General features: G+C 39.7%; 1 protein-coding gene across 2 annotated transcripts; it reads right to left on the bottom strand.

The window, feature by feature from the left end:
• Nucleotides 1-382: 382 nt before the first annotated feature.
• Nucleotides 383-12,257, bottom strand: HEMGN (hemogen). 2 transcript variants are annotated; one of them, XM_047066698.1, is made up of 4 exons: nt 12,051-12,257; nt 10,209-10,302; nt 3,963-5,176; nt 383-1,133 (listed from the first exon to the last, which is right to left on the bottom strand). In XM_047066698.1, the coding sequence occupies exons 1-4, from the start codon at nt 12,127-12,129 to the stop codon at nt 1,027-1,029; spliced, it is 1,494 nt and encodes a 497-aa protein (XP_046922654.1). In that variant the 5' UTR covers nt 12,130-12,257; the 3' UTR covers nt 383-1,026. The 2 variants fall into 2 exon arrangements, with proteins under 2 accessions (XP_046922654.1, XP_046922662.1); XM_047066706.1 differs by having other exon boundaries at nt 12,029-12,090.
• Nucleotides 12,258-14,736: the final 2,479 nt, after the last annotated feature.

A 14,736-nucleotide genomic window follows, 5' to 3' on the forward strand; every position in this document is an offset into this window, starting at 1 on the left:
TAGCCTATTAGCCTGCTATTCCACATGGACCCTGCATTAACTGTAGTTTGCAAGTAGTTCTCTTGAATATGTCTCGAATTCACCCTTCTCTGTGTCACATACAATAATGCTGTGATCCTCACCTACAATACAAATCTTTTTCATCTTTTCATCTTTTGGAGATATAATCTTTTGAGGTCACTCCAGCCAAAAAAAGGGGGGGGAGGGGAGTGTTTCCTCTATTCTATGTACTATTCAAATGACACTAGCCTTTCTTACTTTCTTTTGTAATTATATTCTGTTTTATTGCCCCGTAAAACTAGATTAAACCTCTGCTGGGTAAGAACTATATGCTATAGGTCTTCTAACCCTCACAGTGCTTACCACAATGCTGTCCACACGGTGAAGCATGTGATAATGATTTAATGTACTTTTTGCACAAATGCAATATTTAAAAAGGAAAAATAGAAAATCAAAATTCAAATACTTAAGTAAACTACATTTATTACTCATTACCTCAAAATACCTTTGAAGGAGTCCCAGAAGGATAAATTGTTAAAATTAACTTAAAAAGCCAACTAAAGCCTGAATAAAATGTTGATACTATTGTTACATTGATAATTGAACAAAGTTTACAAGAAAACAAATTTTAAATGAACAGACAATATACTCTCTCTACTTTTGAGAATTAACCAAGGAAAAAAATAAATTAAAAAAATCAACCAAAGAAAGGTTTGTTCTTGAGGGTAAAAATCAGTTATTCAGCACCCCCCCTTTCCCGTTTCTGTCTCTCCCCACCACTATCCTTACCCCAAAATACATACACACACACACACACACACACACACACACACACACACAAACTAGCAGGATATCATCTACGTGGTAGAGCCTCAAAAAACACCTTAGTTCACTCTTTCAGCTGTAGTCTATATGTGGGAAAAAAACCACTTAAAACATTAATGAGTATTGTAGAGATACAATGTTTTGAGAATCACACGTATACTAAGATGTGTATTTTGTTGGACAACTGATGGTTGAGCATCATTAAAACAAAACATAACTATAGACGTCATTTTCTGGATGAATCTCTTGAGGAACATTTGGAATTGCTGGTATCTCTGGTTCCTCTGCTTTGGGTTTTTCTCTCATTTCTGTAAAATAAAATATGAAAATAGGTTAAATAAATGGTCAACTGGGACAATTGACTAGATTAAAAAACTCTACCTCACACCTTGCACAAAAGCAAATTTCAGATGAATTAAAGATTTAAATATTAAAATACCATAAATGTTGTATAAACAATAAAATTTTCTTATAATCTTAGGATTAGAAAGGCCTTTCTAAGCAGGAAACAGATCAGAAACCATAAAGGAAAAGAATGACAAGTTTGAATTACCAAAAATTAAAATTAAAATCTTGTCATGTAGGTGACAAAAACCACTATAAATAAATTTAAACCATAGACAACTGGAAATATATTTACAACTTACATGTAGGTAAAAGCTTAACTATTACATAGAGATTTTCTAAGTCAATCCAAAAAGATCAAATTTAAAATGGAACAGGAATTCAAACGGGCAATTCTCAAAAGAAAAAATTCAGGAGCGCCTGAGTGACCTGGTCAGTTGAGTGTTCAACTCTTGATTTCAGCTCAGGTCATGACCGCGCAGTTCATGAGATACTGCCCTGTGTCAGGCTCTGCGCTGACAGCATGGAGCCTGCTTGCAATTCTATCTCTCCCTCTCTCTCGGCTCCTCCCTGGCTCACGCGTGCATGCTCTCTCTCAAAACAAATAAATACACATTAAAAAAAATAATTTTAAAAAGAAAAAAATCCCCGTTCATGCTCTGTCTCTCTCTGTCTCAAAAATAAATAACTGTTAAAAAAAAAAAAGGGGGCGCCTGGGTGGCTCAGTCGGTTAAGCGTCCGACTTCGGCTCAGGTCATGATCTCACGGTTCGTGAGTTCGAGCCCCGCTTCGGGCTCTGTGCTGACAGCTCAGAGCCGGGAGCCTGCTTCATATTCTGTGTCTCCCTCTCTCTGACCCTCCCCCGTTGATGCTCTGTCTCTCTCTGTCTCAAAAATAAATAAATGTTAAAAAATTTTTTTTTTAAAAATCAAATTTATAACAATCATGAAATTCAAATTCATAATAATACTAATGCCTAGAAGCAGTCATTATCAGAAAAGTGGAAATTAAAACAATTAGGTTGTTTGGGTTTTTTAAAACCTAACACATAGGAAAAGATTTTTTAAATGTAATCATGTGCAGTATTGGGGAAAAAGCACTTACATAAACTCTTGGTTTGTGTGGACTGCTAAAACATTTTGGGAGGCTCATTTGACAGAATGTATCCAAACATTAAATGTGGGTACCCTTTGGCCCAGCATTTCAATTTCTAGGGATTTATCCAATGGATATAATCAGACACACTTAAGCTCCCAGTGCCTCAGTTTCCTTATCTATAAAATGGGGATAATATTATTTTTCTGGTAAGCTTTTTAACATTGAATAAAATAATTCACACAAAAGATTTTTGTGTGGCACAAAAGATTTTTGTGTGGCACATAGAAAGTGCCAAATAAATGTTAGTTCCAATGATGTTCACTGAACATTGTTATAATAGTAAAACTCGGCAGTAACCTAAATGTTCATCATTTCAGAGACTGGTTGGATAAATTATTATACATATAACACAATACCATACAATTGTTACAAAAGATGTCATTAAGATGGCCGTGATATATATTGCATGTGAAAAAATGCAGCTTACACAGAATAGAATGTATTATACTATGTCATTTGTTAAAACAAAGGAAAACAACCTCCAGGATGGGGATCAGAGATAGGAGATGGTATCATGGGGGATTTACTCTATATTCACTTACATATTGCTTTAATTTATCATAATGAACATTTATAATTCATTACTATGAGCCTTTTCTAATCAGTAAAAAGGTATATACTTCCATTTGTTTGACCAGACAAAACCCCAAACAAGAAAAGCATGAATTAATTGCCCACATTAACCTTGGCAGGAATGAAACTGCTCGAACCGAGCCCTGTGTGGGTAAGAAGTGCTTCTCCAACAGGGGCTCCCGTCAGCCCAGGCAGTGCTTCACGTGGCTGCTTTTTACTCTAATGTTTTCACCCTTGAAAACCTGGACCCATTGGAACCCAACTAACCCCATGTCTCTGTTGTAGTTATCTTTTAGGAAAGAGCTTATTTGTTTATAAGCTACCAGAAGGATTTCTTGAGAAAAGGATATGGTCTGCTAGACTCAGGCCACTTCACATACTGTCTATGGTTTTGTACAAAGAGAATCAAGGTTCTCAGTTATATCCCTGAGGCAAAGGCCAAATTGAAGAAAGGTCACATTATTTTAAAAGTGTCATGCTTAGGAGAATGCTTTTCAGGAACAAATACTGAGATAGAAAGGGTTTTTGGCAAACCTGATAAATCCTACAAAAACAAGTTCCCTTTGTAACGGGATCATATCTTGTACCTTTATAACCCCATTGGCACCTTGTACCATGACTTTACTTCCTTTAGTTTGCTGGGACATTTTCTCAAGAAAAACTTTATTCATCAAGCTTTCTTGTTAATTTAAACTTAATCGTTCTTTAAAATATTTTGCACATAATTCATCCTATATTGGGTTTATTTCATTTCACTGGCTAAAGTTTCTCAGAATGGATACTCTGTCAAGTACCTGGTATACACACTTATATTGCCAATTATTTTAATTCTTTGTAAATGTGCCAAACAGGCCCTGGTTGAATGAAAAACATTTTTTACTTGAAACCAGCTAGTGACATGAATGATACCCTTGCGATAACACGGGATATCCTAAATTGTGAAAGAAGGCTATAAATCATCACTCTGAGGGATATGGATACCTATGTTGGTGCTCTAATTATAAATGGGGAATCCTATTAAGTGGCAGTTTCACTGACTTGTCCCAACAAACCATCCCTACCTTGAGGAAAAGTATAAACATCCTTAGCATCCTCCTGGTGTGCTTTAGGATCCTGGCCTTGGGGCCCATCTGTTTCTTGGTACGGCTCTGGAAAGCATTCTTGAGGCACATCCTTATTTCTATATGTGTTGGTGGAGAGGTCCTCAGGCCCAGGTGTTTCTTGGTATATTTCAGGCGAATAGTCTTCAGACCCAGGTGTTTCTTGGTATATTTCAGGCGAAGAGTCTTCAGACTCAGGTGTTTCTTGGTATATTTCAGGTGGATATTCCCCAACAGCAGGCATTTCTTGGATTGTCTTATGAGAGGGTGCTTTAGGCACAGCAATTTCTTTATATGTTTCATGAGAGAAGTGTTCGGGTTCAACTGTTTCTTGGTGTGTTTTTGTAGAAAGGTCTTTAGGCACAGCTATTTCTTCTGTTTTAGGCAAGAAGCTTTTAATCTCAGCAATTCCTTGATCTGGTTCAGAATTGTATTCCTCAGGTTCAGCTCTTTTCTGGTATGTTTCATGAGCATAGCCTTTAGGCACATCTGGTTTGGTGAATGCTTCGGGATAGCATCCTTCCAGGTTAGCTATGTCTTCAGTTTTAGAAGGAAGGACTTTGACTACAGCTGTTTCTTGGCACAGTTTAGGAGCGAGATCTTCAGGTTCAGCCATTCTGAAAGGATGGCCTTGAAATACAGCTATTTCTTGGCACATGTTAGGAGAGAGGTCTTCAGGTTTAGTCATATCAGGGCACATTCTGGAAGAATGGTTTTGAAGTATGGCTGTTTCTTGGCACATTTTAGAAGAGAGGGCTTCAGGTTCAGCCATATCAGGGCACATTTTGGAAGGATGGCCTTGAAGTACAGCTGTTTCTTGGCATATTTTAGGAGAGAGGACTTCAGGGTCAGCCATATCTTGGCATGTTTCAGAAGAGTGGTTTTGTATTGCTGTTTCTTGTATCTCGGAAGAATTCGCCTGATGTATAATGCTTTCTTGATCTATTGCAAAAATTTGTTTCTCAGGCACAACTTTTTTGGGAGAGGCTACCAGATAGAGCGCTTCAGTTATAGTCCTAGGTGGTTCAAATTCTTTCTCCATAGGTGCTAATGCTTTCTCCCTCATGTCTTTTTTAAATTGTGACTGAGGCTCCACCTTCAGGTCTGTGTTTTGTTGTCTCTTTCTGCCTCTTTTATTTCCTTTTCCTATCCTTGGCCTCTTGCATTTTTTCTCTCTGTGAAAGATCAGAATTAGTGTCAGCAATGGGCCTACAGGATTCAAATAAATGCTTAGTAATAACAGCCGCTGGTCTTCCGGCTGCCTTGTTGCATGACCATGAAAAAAATCACTTAATCTCTCTAGGCCTCAACTCCTTGTTTGTAAAATGAAGGAGCCAGTGCTAGTTGTCAGGAGAGGAGATGTCCCGCAGGGACTTTTTGTCTCTTGACGCCTTGCTCACAAGGAACCTTCTTGGTGAGTGTAGAGAGTATGTGTGTTTGAGAGCATATACTTAAAGATTGGTTATGGAGAACATATAATTGATGTTATAAATTAATAGATTGGCACTGTGGTTTATACAGTGGTCTGTCTGGGTTTAGCGTGTGTGAGTTAGTCCCACTATGCCCTGGGTAAACTGATACAATTGCATTTCTGGATCTGCAATCCAGGCACAGCTCCTTGTCTGCACAGCCTGCAGACGGAAGATGTATATCTAATTGCTTATCTAATTCAGTGTCTTGTGTAGAGAATGCTAAAGAGCAGCAATACATGTCAAATGAGACGTTCTGTGAGCTGGGTCAAAAGCTTCAAAAACATCTCTTGAGGTAACGAAGCCTGGTGGAAAGGTACGAGTGGCCATTTTATACCTACTCCAAATGAATAGCTAGATTAAGGATCTAAAAGATAAAAGGATATGCATGGAAATTTCGGCCAATGACAACTCGTTAGGTACTGCAACTATAACCAAATACAGATGGCTAATACAGATGGGCTGGTGGTGGGGAGGAAAAGGTACTAAAAATAAACATTTCATCCTTCTTCTAAACCTATTGAAATTCTGTTCCATGCTACCTGCTCCACAGAGCCTCCTCTTGCCAACCACGGGGCTGAAATGCTCTCCTTGCTCAGGATTTATTGTGAGGGCCATGCTTTTAGGTGAGGAACATGAGCTGCCTCATACCGTTGTTACTTGTGGAGAAATATTCTTGTAGTAAATATTCTTATTTCTGTTAGCAAACGAGATAAAAGTCGTGCTTTTCTATCTTCGCAGTGCTCGTAAGTCCTTGCGCACTTAAATGTATACCCTATTCTGCCTTTATGTTTGAAATTTCCAAAATTAAAATTTTTTAAAGACTGCCTCCCTAAAACCAGTTTGAAATCAATATTAAAAAGGTAAACATGTAATAAGACAGTCAAAATTAATATTAGAAATAATATACAAGAAAATGTTATGTAAAAATGATGGAAAGGCACCTCACCATTTTAAAGTATAATTCCAACTAACAAAGGTAACAGGATAAATTATAAAGTTTGTCAGATTTTTAAAAGATGGTATATGTGACTTTTTCAGGAAACACTTATTTTATTCTAATATTGAATACTAAATAACTTGTCACATAGATCACTGTATGAGGGAATCTGAGTAATGTTCCATGTTCTTCCTGGTAGTTTTTCAAAAGATGCATATATATCTATGTGGTCTAAAATTAAAAAAAAAAAAAAAATTAAAAAAAAAAAATGGGGCGCCTGGGTGGCGCAGTCGGTTAAGCGTCCGACTTCAGCCAGGTCACGATCTCGCGGTCCGTGAGTTCGAGCCCCGCGTCGGGCTCTGGGCTGATGGCTCAGAGCCTGGAGCCTGTTTCCGACTCTGTGACTCCCTCTCTCTCTGCCCCTCCCCCGTTCATGCTCTGTCTCTCTCTGTCCCAAAAATAAATAAACGTTGAAAAAAAAATTTTTTTTTTAAAAATAAAAAATAAAAAAAAAATTTAATCTGAACTCTGTGACTGATCAGCTATGTGATCATGGGTAAGTCACTCAAACTCTCTATGCCTTGGTTTCTTCACAGGCAAAATGGAGTAAACGGTATCTGTCCAACCTCATGCGGTCGTTGTAAGAATCACATACAATAACTTAGAGGAATGAGTTATTCAAATATAAATTAGTATTCATATTAATATAGGAAACACTTATAGTGCTTCCTATGTGCCAGGCACTGTTTTAAGTAATTTGCTTATTCTGTTATCTCATATAATCTTCACCTCAACTTATGAGGTAGATACTATTATTATCTCCACTTTGCAGATGACAAAACAGACACACGTTCTTGTCCAAAGTCAAATGGCTAGAAGTGAGGGAGCCACGCTTCAAATGTAGTAGTCATTCTGGCTTTAACAGCCAAGGCTCTTAACCATTACACTCTGCTGCTTCTCTCTGGAACCACTTAGGTTTCGCTGTGTGGTATGTTGTGTAAGAATAGCCCTCAGCTCAGTCGGTTAAGTGTCCGACTTCAGCTCCGGTCATGATCTCGCGGTCCGTGAGTTTGAGCCCCACGTCGGGCTCTGTGCTGACAGCTCAGAGCCTGGAGCCTGCTTCGGATTCTGTGTCTCCCTCTCTCTCTGCCCCTCCCCCACTCACGCCCTGTCTCTCTCTGTCTCTCAAAAATAAATAAATGTTAAAAAAAAAAAAAGAGACTAGCCCTCAGTAGCACAGAGATATGTCCTAAGAGCTGCCAAGAGGCTCACCAAGGTGTCCTCTACTTCAGTGACTTTTTCAGCCTTGCTCCCCGCACCCAGCAAACCCAGAAATCCAATTGGATCAGCACACTGAGACCAGCTCCATTTATCTGGAATAGAACTCATCAACCAGCTGAAAATGGCTGATATATAAACCTAAAAACCAATTTTTAAGTGAACAGTGAGAAATGCAAAGTCACACAGCAGAGGATGCTTGCACTAACAGATGAATGTACTCTTTCTCTGTAGCAGGTATTTGAGAAGCCAAACAATGATCAGAAGGTTGCCCGGAGAGTATGGAATTAGGGAATATAAGGATATTCTTCAACAGAGTCACTTGCCACAGGACTCAAGTACAGAAGTTTCTGCTGTAACACAATATATGCATTCCTGAAAAACCTCACTTTCAGCAAAATCCTACACTAAAAGTGCAGTGCTTATGGGGGAAAATAGAGTTAAAGCAAACAACTCAAATCTTGTGCAACTTTCGAACACTAACAAAAACAATAATTGGTACTGGGGGAGATATCTTGAGTAGTCCAGATAGGCAGCTTACTATGAGAAGGCTGCCTGGGGGATAGCAAAAATACGCAAAAGCAACAGTTTTTTTTTTTTTTTTTTTTTTTTTTTTTTTTTTCCTTGGGACAGAGAGAGACAGAGCATGAACGGGGGAGGGGCAGAGAGAGAGGGAGACACAGAATCGGAAACAGGCTCCAGGCTCCGAGCCATCAGCCCAGAGCCTGACGCGGGGCTCGAACTCGCGGACCGCGAGATCATGGCCTGGCTGAAGTCGGACGCTTAACCGACTGCGCCACCCAGGCGCCCCAAAATCATGGCCTGGCTGAAGTCGGACGCTTAACCGACTGCGCCACCCAGGCGCCCCAAAAGCAACAGTTTAAACGCAGGCTTTCAGCTGCTGAGATCCCGTAAATGCTGGTGGTGCTCTGAGCCAGCTGCCATTGGGTTGGGCCCAGGAGGAAGTGCAGCCTACTCGTGGAGAGCTATGGGGGGCTGGTGGTGTCCTCTGGGGAGGGAGCCCTGGATGTGGGCTGAAAAGGACCCTGCTTATGCAGCAGCCAAGCTGAAGGCTTTTCCCTTTCCTGCTGAAGGTTTTAGCTGTATTCCTTTTTGATTAGGAAAAATCATGGACCAATACAGCTTCTACATTACACTGACATCATTCTCCTATTTACCAATCATATGTGAGTTGATTGGTGCTATAGAAACATGTGTTATAGCAGAACAGAAGATTCTCAGTCCCCAGGGGGGATTGGTGCCCTTTCTTAAGAAAAGTGCTAAAACATCTATTTTGTATGTTTTTTTAAACGTATATCTATTTTATCTTTGCCACCAAAAGAAACATTTTTCGCAACAATGAAGAAATGCAAATATAACTCCTAATCTAATAATAATATAATAATTATTATTATTATAATAAAAGAGTGCTTAGATCAGTGGTTCTCAACTGGGGGCAATTTTGCCCCTTAGTGCCCCACACCAAGAGACACTTGACAATGTCTGGAGATATTTTTGGTTGCCACAATGCAGGTGGGAGGCGTGCTACTGGTCTCTAGATGCCAGAGATGCTGCTAAACATCTACAATGCACACAACAGCCTCCCACATAAAGAATTATCCTATCCACAACATCAGTAGTACCCAGGTTGAGAAACCCAGGCTTTGGGGCGCCTGGGTGGCGCAGTCGGTTGAGCGTCCGACTTCAGCCAGGTCACGATCTCGCGGTCTGTGGGTTCGAGCCCCGCGTCAGGCTCTGGGCTGATGGCTCAGAGCCTGGAGCCTGTTTCCGATTCTGTGTCTCCCTCTCTCTCTGCCCCTCCCCCATTCATGCTCTGTCTCTCTCTGTCCCAAAAATAAATAAACGTTGAGAAACCCAGGCTTAGACGGGCTCCTTGGGCTCCCCTTTTCTATCTCCAAGCACCTCCTCTGTTTTCATAGTCCTATTTTAAACGGATGCAGTTAGATGCTGTCTCACTTATAATCATGGTCTTGTACTCTCTCCCTAAGATTATATACAAGTGACTTTGCTTGGAGATTTAAAAACTCCTAAACTCTCCTGTCACTTATTTACATAAAGTGTTTTGGTTTGCTCCATGGAGAGTTAATCGTACTCATTCAATTAGTATTTTACTAATAGAAAGCTTGGAAAACTAGCCAGGAGCTCTCCTCAAAGGTATCTCCTGCTCCCGACAAGATGCTTCTATGTTTATATTACCAGAGTAGTAGAAAGAACACCAGGCCTCTCTACAATGGAATTCAACTGCCTGGTGCTTTAATTTAAAAAGAACAGGGATAAAATTCCATTCCCACCACTTCACTAGCTGTGTGATTTTAGGCAAGAGATTGAACCCTTTGGAGATTTGGCTTCTTTTTTTTTCTTTTTGTATAATAGGAATACCAGCTCCTGATTCATGGAATTGTTGGATAAAATATAGTGTGTAAAAGCACTCAGCACTACTTGACCCATAGCATATACTTGACAAATTGCCATTCCTCTTCCCCTGCAATGATACCATACCCAAATTGCCATTGTGAAGTTTGCTTCTCTTGTGCTTCCTCTTTTCTTTTCCTGAGTTGTTCTCTGTTTCGCAGATTCCAAGTCCCAATGATTTCTGTAGGATCAAGATGGAAGTTATAGGAGATAGTGATCAATTGTGGCATTTATCAGCAAGAGTCCTATGGTAAGGTGGAGACCCCCCCCCACCCCATCCTGAGTGTCTGTTCTTCTCCTTGCTTTTGAAGGACAAGGATCACATTTTATTCATCCTTATGCCTCCAAAGAATGCCTAGGAGCAAATGCTCAGTAAGCATTTTTAAATGAAAGGGTCAGTTTTTATACATATGTGTTCTATCAACCCATTAGTTTCTTCAAAATAATTTTACATATTGCACAAACATAAAGGAAAAAAATCAGCCGTGCTCTGCCATCCTTAACATTATAACCTGTTTTCATTTTATTTCTCATATCCATCTAGTCTCCATATTACACAAAGTTGTAATGATAGCATACCATAATTTTATCATTTATTAACCTAACATCATGTCAAATATTTTCTATGGTATAGTCCTCATAATTATAACTTTAATCAAGTTGATGTATTCCCACTTGCCCAGTCATTCCACATGTATTGGTTGTTGCCAATTTTATGGGCTGTTGGGTTTTTTTGTCACGGTAGCTCAAACTATAATAATATTCACGCATACAGTTTTTTTCCTTTTGAGTTTTTTCCTTAGGATGATGTCTCTCCAAGCTCTTTGGGAAGTTATTATCAAAAGAAAGGTTCTGTTGCCATCTGAGTTTGTGAAAAGTTAATGGGTCTTCTTAGAGCCTGTAAAGTGATGACAAACTTGCATGGAGGGCCCCAAAAGACAGAGCATGCTCCTTGGGCCGTAGCAGCTTTTGTTCTTAAGACAGAAGTTCTTAATGATAAATTTGGATTTGGGGGATATTATATATCTATTTTTATCGATGTCTAGTTAATTTACCATTTCCTTCAATTATGAATGTAGGTGACAAACCACAGAAATTTTTGTGCAGTAAGTGACTTTGTCACCAAAAGAAATCACAGATTTTTTCCACATCACATTACAGTTGTTGCAGACACCTAAAAACACAATTTATTTGAGATGATATATTTGATTTTTTACAATGCTGTTAGATTCACCATTACTATAATCTTGTTATGTAATGTGTCTATAAATACGCATATATATTACTGTATCACAGTTTTTCATTTTAATAGCTGTATCTTACAATTGCTTCCTTTGGAATTTTATCTATTAGTTTTATGTATTTTAAATATTTATTATAAAAAGGTATCTATAGGTTCCTCAGAGTGCCAAAGGGATCCATGGCACAAAAAAAAATAAGAACTGTCTCAAGACCTAGGGTTCTGCAAAACATTTTGAGAAAGGCTGCTTTAGGATAGACCCAAAACTAAGATTAGGAAGTCAAGAGAATAAGCACTCGTAAAGATCTGACAATAGGTAGACCAGATCTCTTTCCAAAAAATTATACCAAATTTACCCTACCATAGAAGTATAGGGGTATAATGGTTGTTTTACCTCAACCGTTCAGTACCGGGTATTTTAACATTATCTTTCACTTAAATATATTATCAAGAAGTTATTATGTCCTTGTGTTTCTCTGCTTATTAGAATCTTAATGTATTAGAAGTCACCTCAGAAGGTTATACAGCCCCAATCCTTCCCATCTAAGGTTATATGAACATACTCAATTATGTGCTTTTTGGGGGCCAGATCCATAAAAATTAGGAAAATAATCACAGCCCAGTTCTTCCCAACTGTCACTAAGACATCTTAGTGGCCAGTACAGACCTCTTAAGATCTCTTTCATTACCTGGAACATGGTTCTCTTCTTGATGAGGACCAGGTGTCTGATGGAGCATCGAGCGAGATTGGTCCTTTCCCAAATCCATCTTGCTGTTAACTCTTCCTGCTATGTGGTCTGACTTCCACAAACAGCCTTTTTAAAAATATCAAAGCAACTAACAGTTAAACACACACACACGCACACACGAGTTTGTCACTTTACTTCCCGCCTAAAAGTTTTATCTGGTTGGACCACAGCTGCTGACTACTTCTACTTTCTTTATCACACTGCACAGGTGTGAGTAGGGGGCATGGTTGGTCCTACTATCTTCATCCTGTAGTATAGTTGCTAGTTATACAGGGAGCCCCACGGCCACAGCCTGGCATCGTGCAGCCTCCGGTACAGCAGTCATTTATTTCTGTCTGCCAAGAAGTGCCTGAGTCTGATGGTCCTTTTTCCAGATGGAAATGGCGTAGTGTAGAAAGTGCCCTAGCTGCAAGACCTAACCAGTCCGTGTCCTAGAAAGTCACCTCCCCATTCTGTGGCTCTTTCCTCATTTGCAAAGTGGGTAAATAATTCCTGACTTGCCCACCTCACAGAGTTCTTGTGAAAAAGTGAAAATCATGAAGTGAAAATTATGAAGCTATGAAATTAACCTTACGTTATTTTCCTGCATGTGGCACTATTACCTTAATCTGTTGCAAAATAAATTTCACACGTGTATATGCTGTGAAATTTAGATAATAGACCCAAGGAACCAAATTAGGAATTCAAAGCAAATTTGAACCCTTTTCTGCTCACCTGATCATTCACAAGTGCCTCAAGATGACTAGTGAAATCCACTGTTACTCATCCAGGGAAGGGCAAAAAGAATTTCTTAATGAAAATATGACCATGTTATGTCACAGAAATTAAGTTGAAACCAAAGGAATTACCCCATCCCCAGTTGGTTACCCCATTTGAGAAGGTAAGGAAGCACAGAGGACTATGGCTGTTCAAGTAGGGAAGGACCACTGAACACACCCTGCTATGAGCAGCCTTTCTGAGAGACGCAGGAGCAGCAGTATTCTAGAGTCATAGATTGGATTGAAGAGAGTTTGAATTCCAAAGTTGCTTAGTTCGGCAAGTTAGATAGTCTAGGGGCCACTTTACCAATCTACAGCATGGGGACAGTATTGGTATCTATCTTGTAGTGTTATTGGGGTGATTAAATCAAATGGTCTGTATAAAACATTTTATATATGCCTGGAATATTGAACTTGCTTAACAAGTATTAGCTGCTTTTATTAATAATAAAATACAGTAACCAGATTTTGCTAAACCAAGTCATAGTTTTAAATGTGCTAAAGAAACTCAGGAAATCTGAAAAGAATCCTTTATAAAGAGAAAAACTTTAAAAAGTGAATATGTGCCCCCTACTTCTCTAGACTCTTAAGGCATTAGAAGTGAAAGGGCCCTCGGGGGACCTGTGGCTCAGTCGGTTGGGCATCCAACTTCAGCTCAGGTCAGGATCTCACGGTTCGTGAGTTCGAGCCCGGCGTCAGGCTCTGTGCTGACAGCTCAGAACCTGAAGCCTGCTTTGGATTCTGTGTCTCCCTCTCCCTGCCCCTCCCCTGCTCACCCTGTCTCTCTCTCTCTCTCTCTCTCTCTCTCTCTCTCTCTCAAAAATAAACATTAAAAAAAGAAGTGGAAGGGGCCCAAAACCATCTAGTTCCTTCCCCCCACTTTATATATAGATAAATTGAGAGTCAAGGAGAGGAATGATTTGCCTGCCCCAAATTGTCTTACATTGTGCTGACAGCACCTCTCACTGATTATAAGACAGGTCATCTTTTCAGGTTTGATCTTGGCTGGGTATGAAAATGTATGTGTAGTGTGAACGTATGAGAGAAGTGAGCTTTTCAAACACACTGTTAAGTATTGAGAATTATATAACAAACACCCACGTACCCAGCACTCAAACTTAATGTGGTTTTCAGTCACCATATCCTAACACTTTTGAGTTTCTCAGTTCTCCAGCCTTTCCCATAAGAAAAGATCTAAAATCTCTGATAACCTCAGGGAGTCTCTATTCAAAGGATTCCTAGAGGGAATGGAAGGTGTTGTCTGTAATTCGTCTCTCCATAACTTTTGGATTTTCAGATACAGGGTTTAAAGAAATCAAATACAAATTAAAGTAATTTTGAAAATTATAAAATAGTAGTGTTTTATCATTTAAACTGGCATTAAATTTTTTTTTTTAATTTTTTTTTTTCAACGTTTATTTATTTTTGGGACAGAGAGAGACAGAGCATGAACGGGGGAGGGGCAGAGAGAGAGGGAGACACAGAATCAGAAACAGGCTCCAGGCTCTGAGCCATCAGCCCAGAGCCCGACGCGGGGCTCGAACTCCCAGACCGCGAGATCGTGACCTGGCTGAAGTCGGACGCTTAACCGACTGCGCCACCCAGGCGCCCCGGCATTAAATTTTTTTTAATGTTTATTTATTTTTGAGAGAGAGAGAGAGCAGGGGAGGAGCAGAGAGAGGGAGACACAGAATCTGAAACAGGCTCCAGGCTCCAAGCTGTCAGCACAGAGCCTGATGCGGGGCTCGAAGGCACCAACTGAGAGATCATGACCTCAGCCAAAGTCAGATGCTTAACTAAGCCATCCAGGCGCCCCTAAACTGGCATTTTAAATATTGATCCCTTTATTTGAGATGCTTTCATTCTTA

The sequence above is a fragment of the Lynx rufus genome, unplaced genomic scaffold (genome assembly GCF_022079265.1).
Source record: "Lynx rufus isolate CCGP_SWC_20201006 ecotype Redwood Valley unplaced genomic scaffold, mLynRuf1.p SCAF_10, whole genome shotgun sequence".
NCBI lineage: Eukaryota > Metazoa > Chordata > Mammalia > Carnivora > Felidae > Lynx > Lynx rufus.

Coding starts and splice junctions, on each gene's coding strand:
- HEMGN (XM_047066698.1), bottom strand. CDS start 12,129: ATGGATTTGGGAAAGGACCAATCTCGCTCGATGCTCCATCAGACACCT. Junction 5,177..10,208: donor ACTTCACAATGGCAATTTGG/GTATGGTATCAT, acceptor GATCTTTCACAG/AGAGAAAAAATGCAAGAGGC. Junction 1,134..3,962: donor TGTTTATACTTTTCCTCAAG/GTAGGGATGGTT, acceptor TTTATTTTACAG/AAATGAGAGAAAAACCCAAA.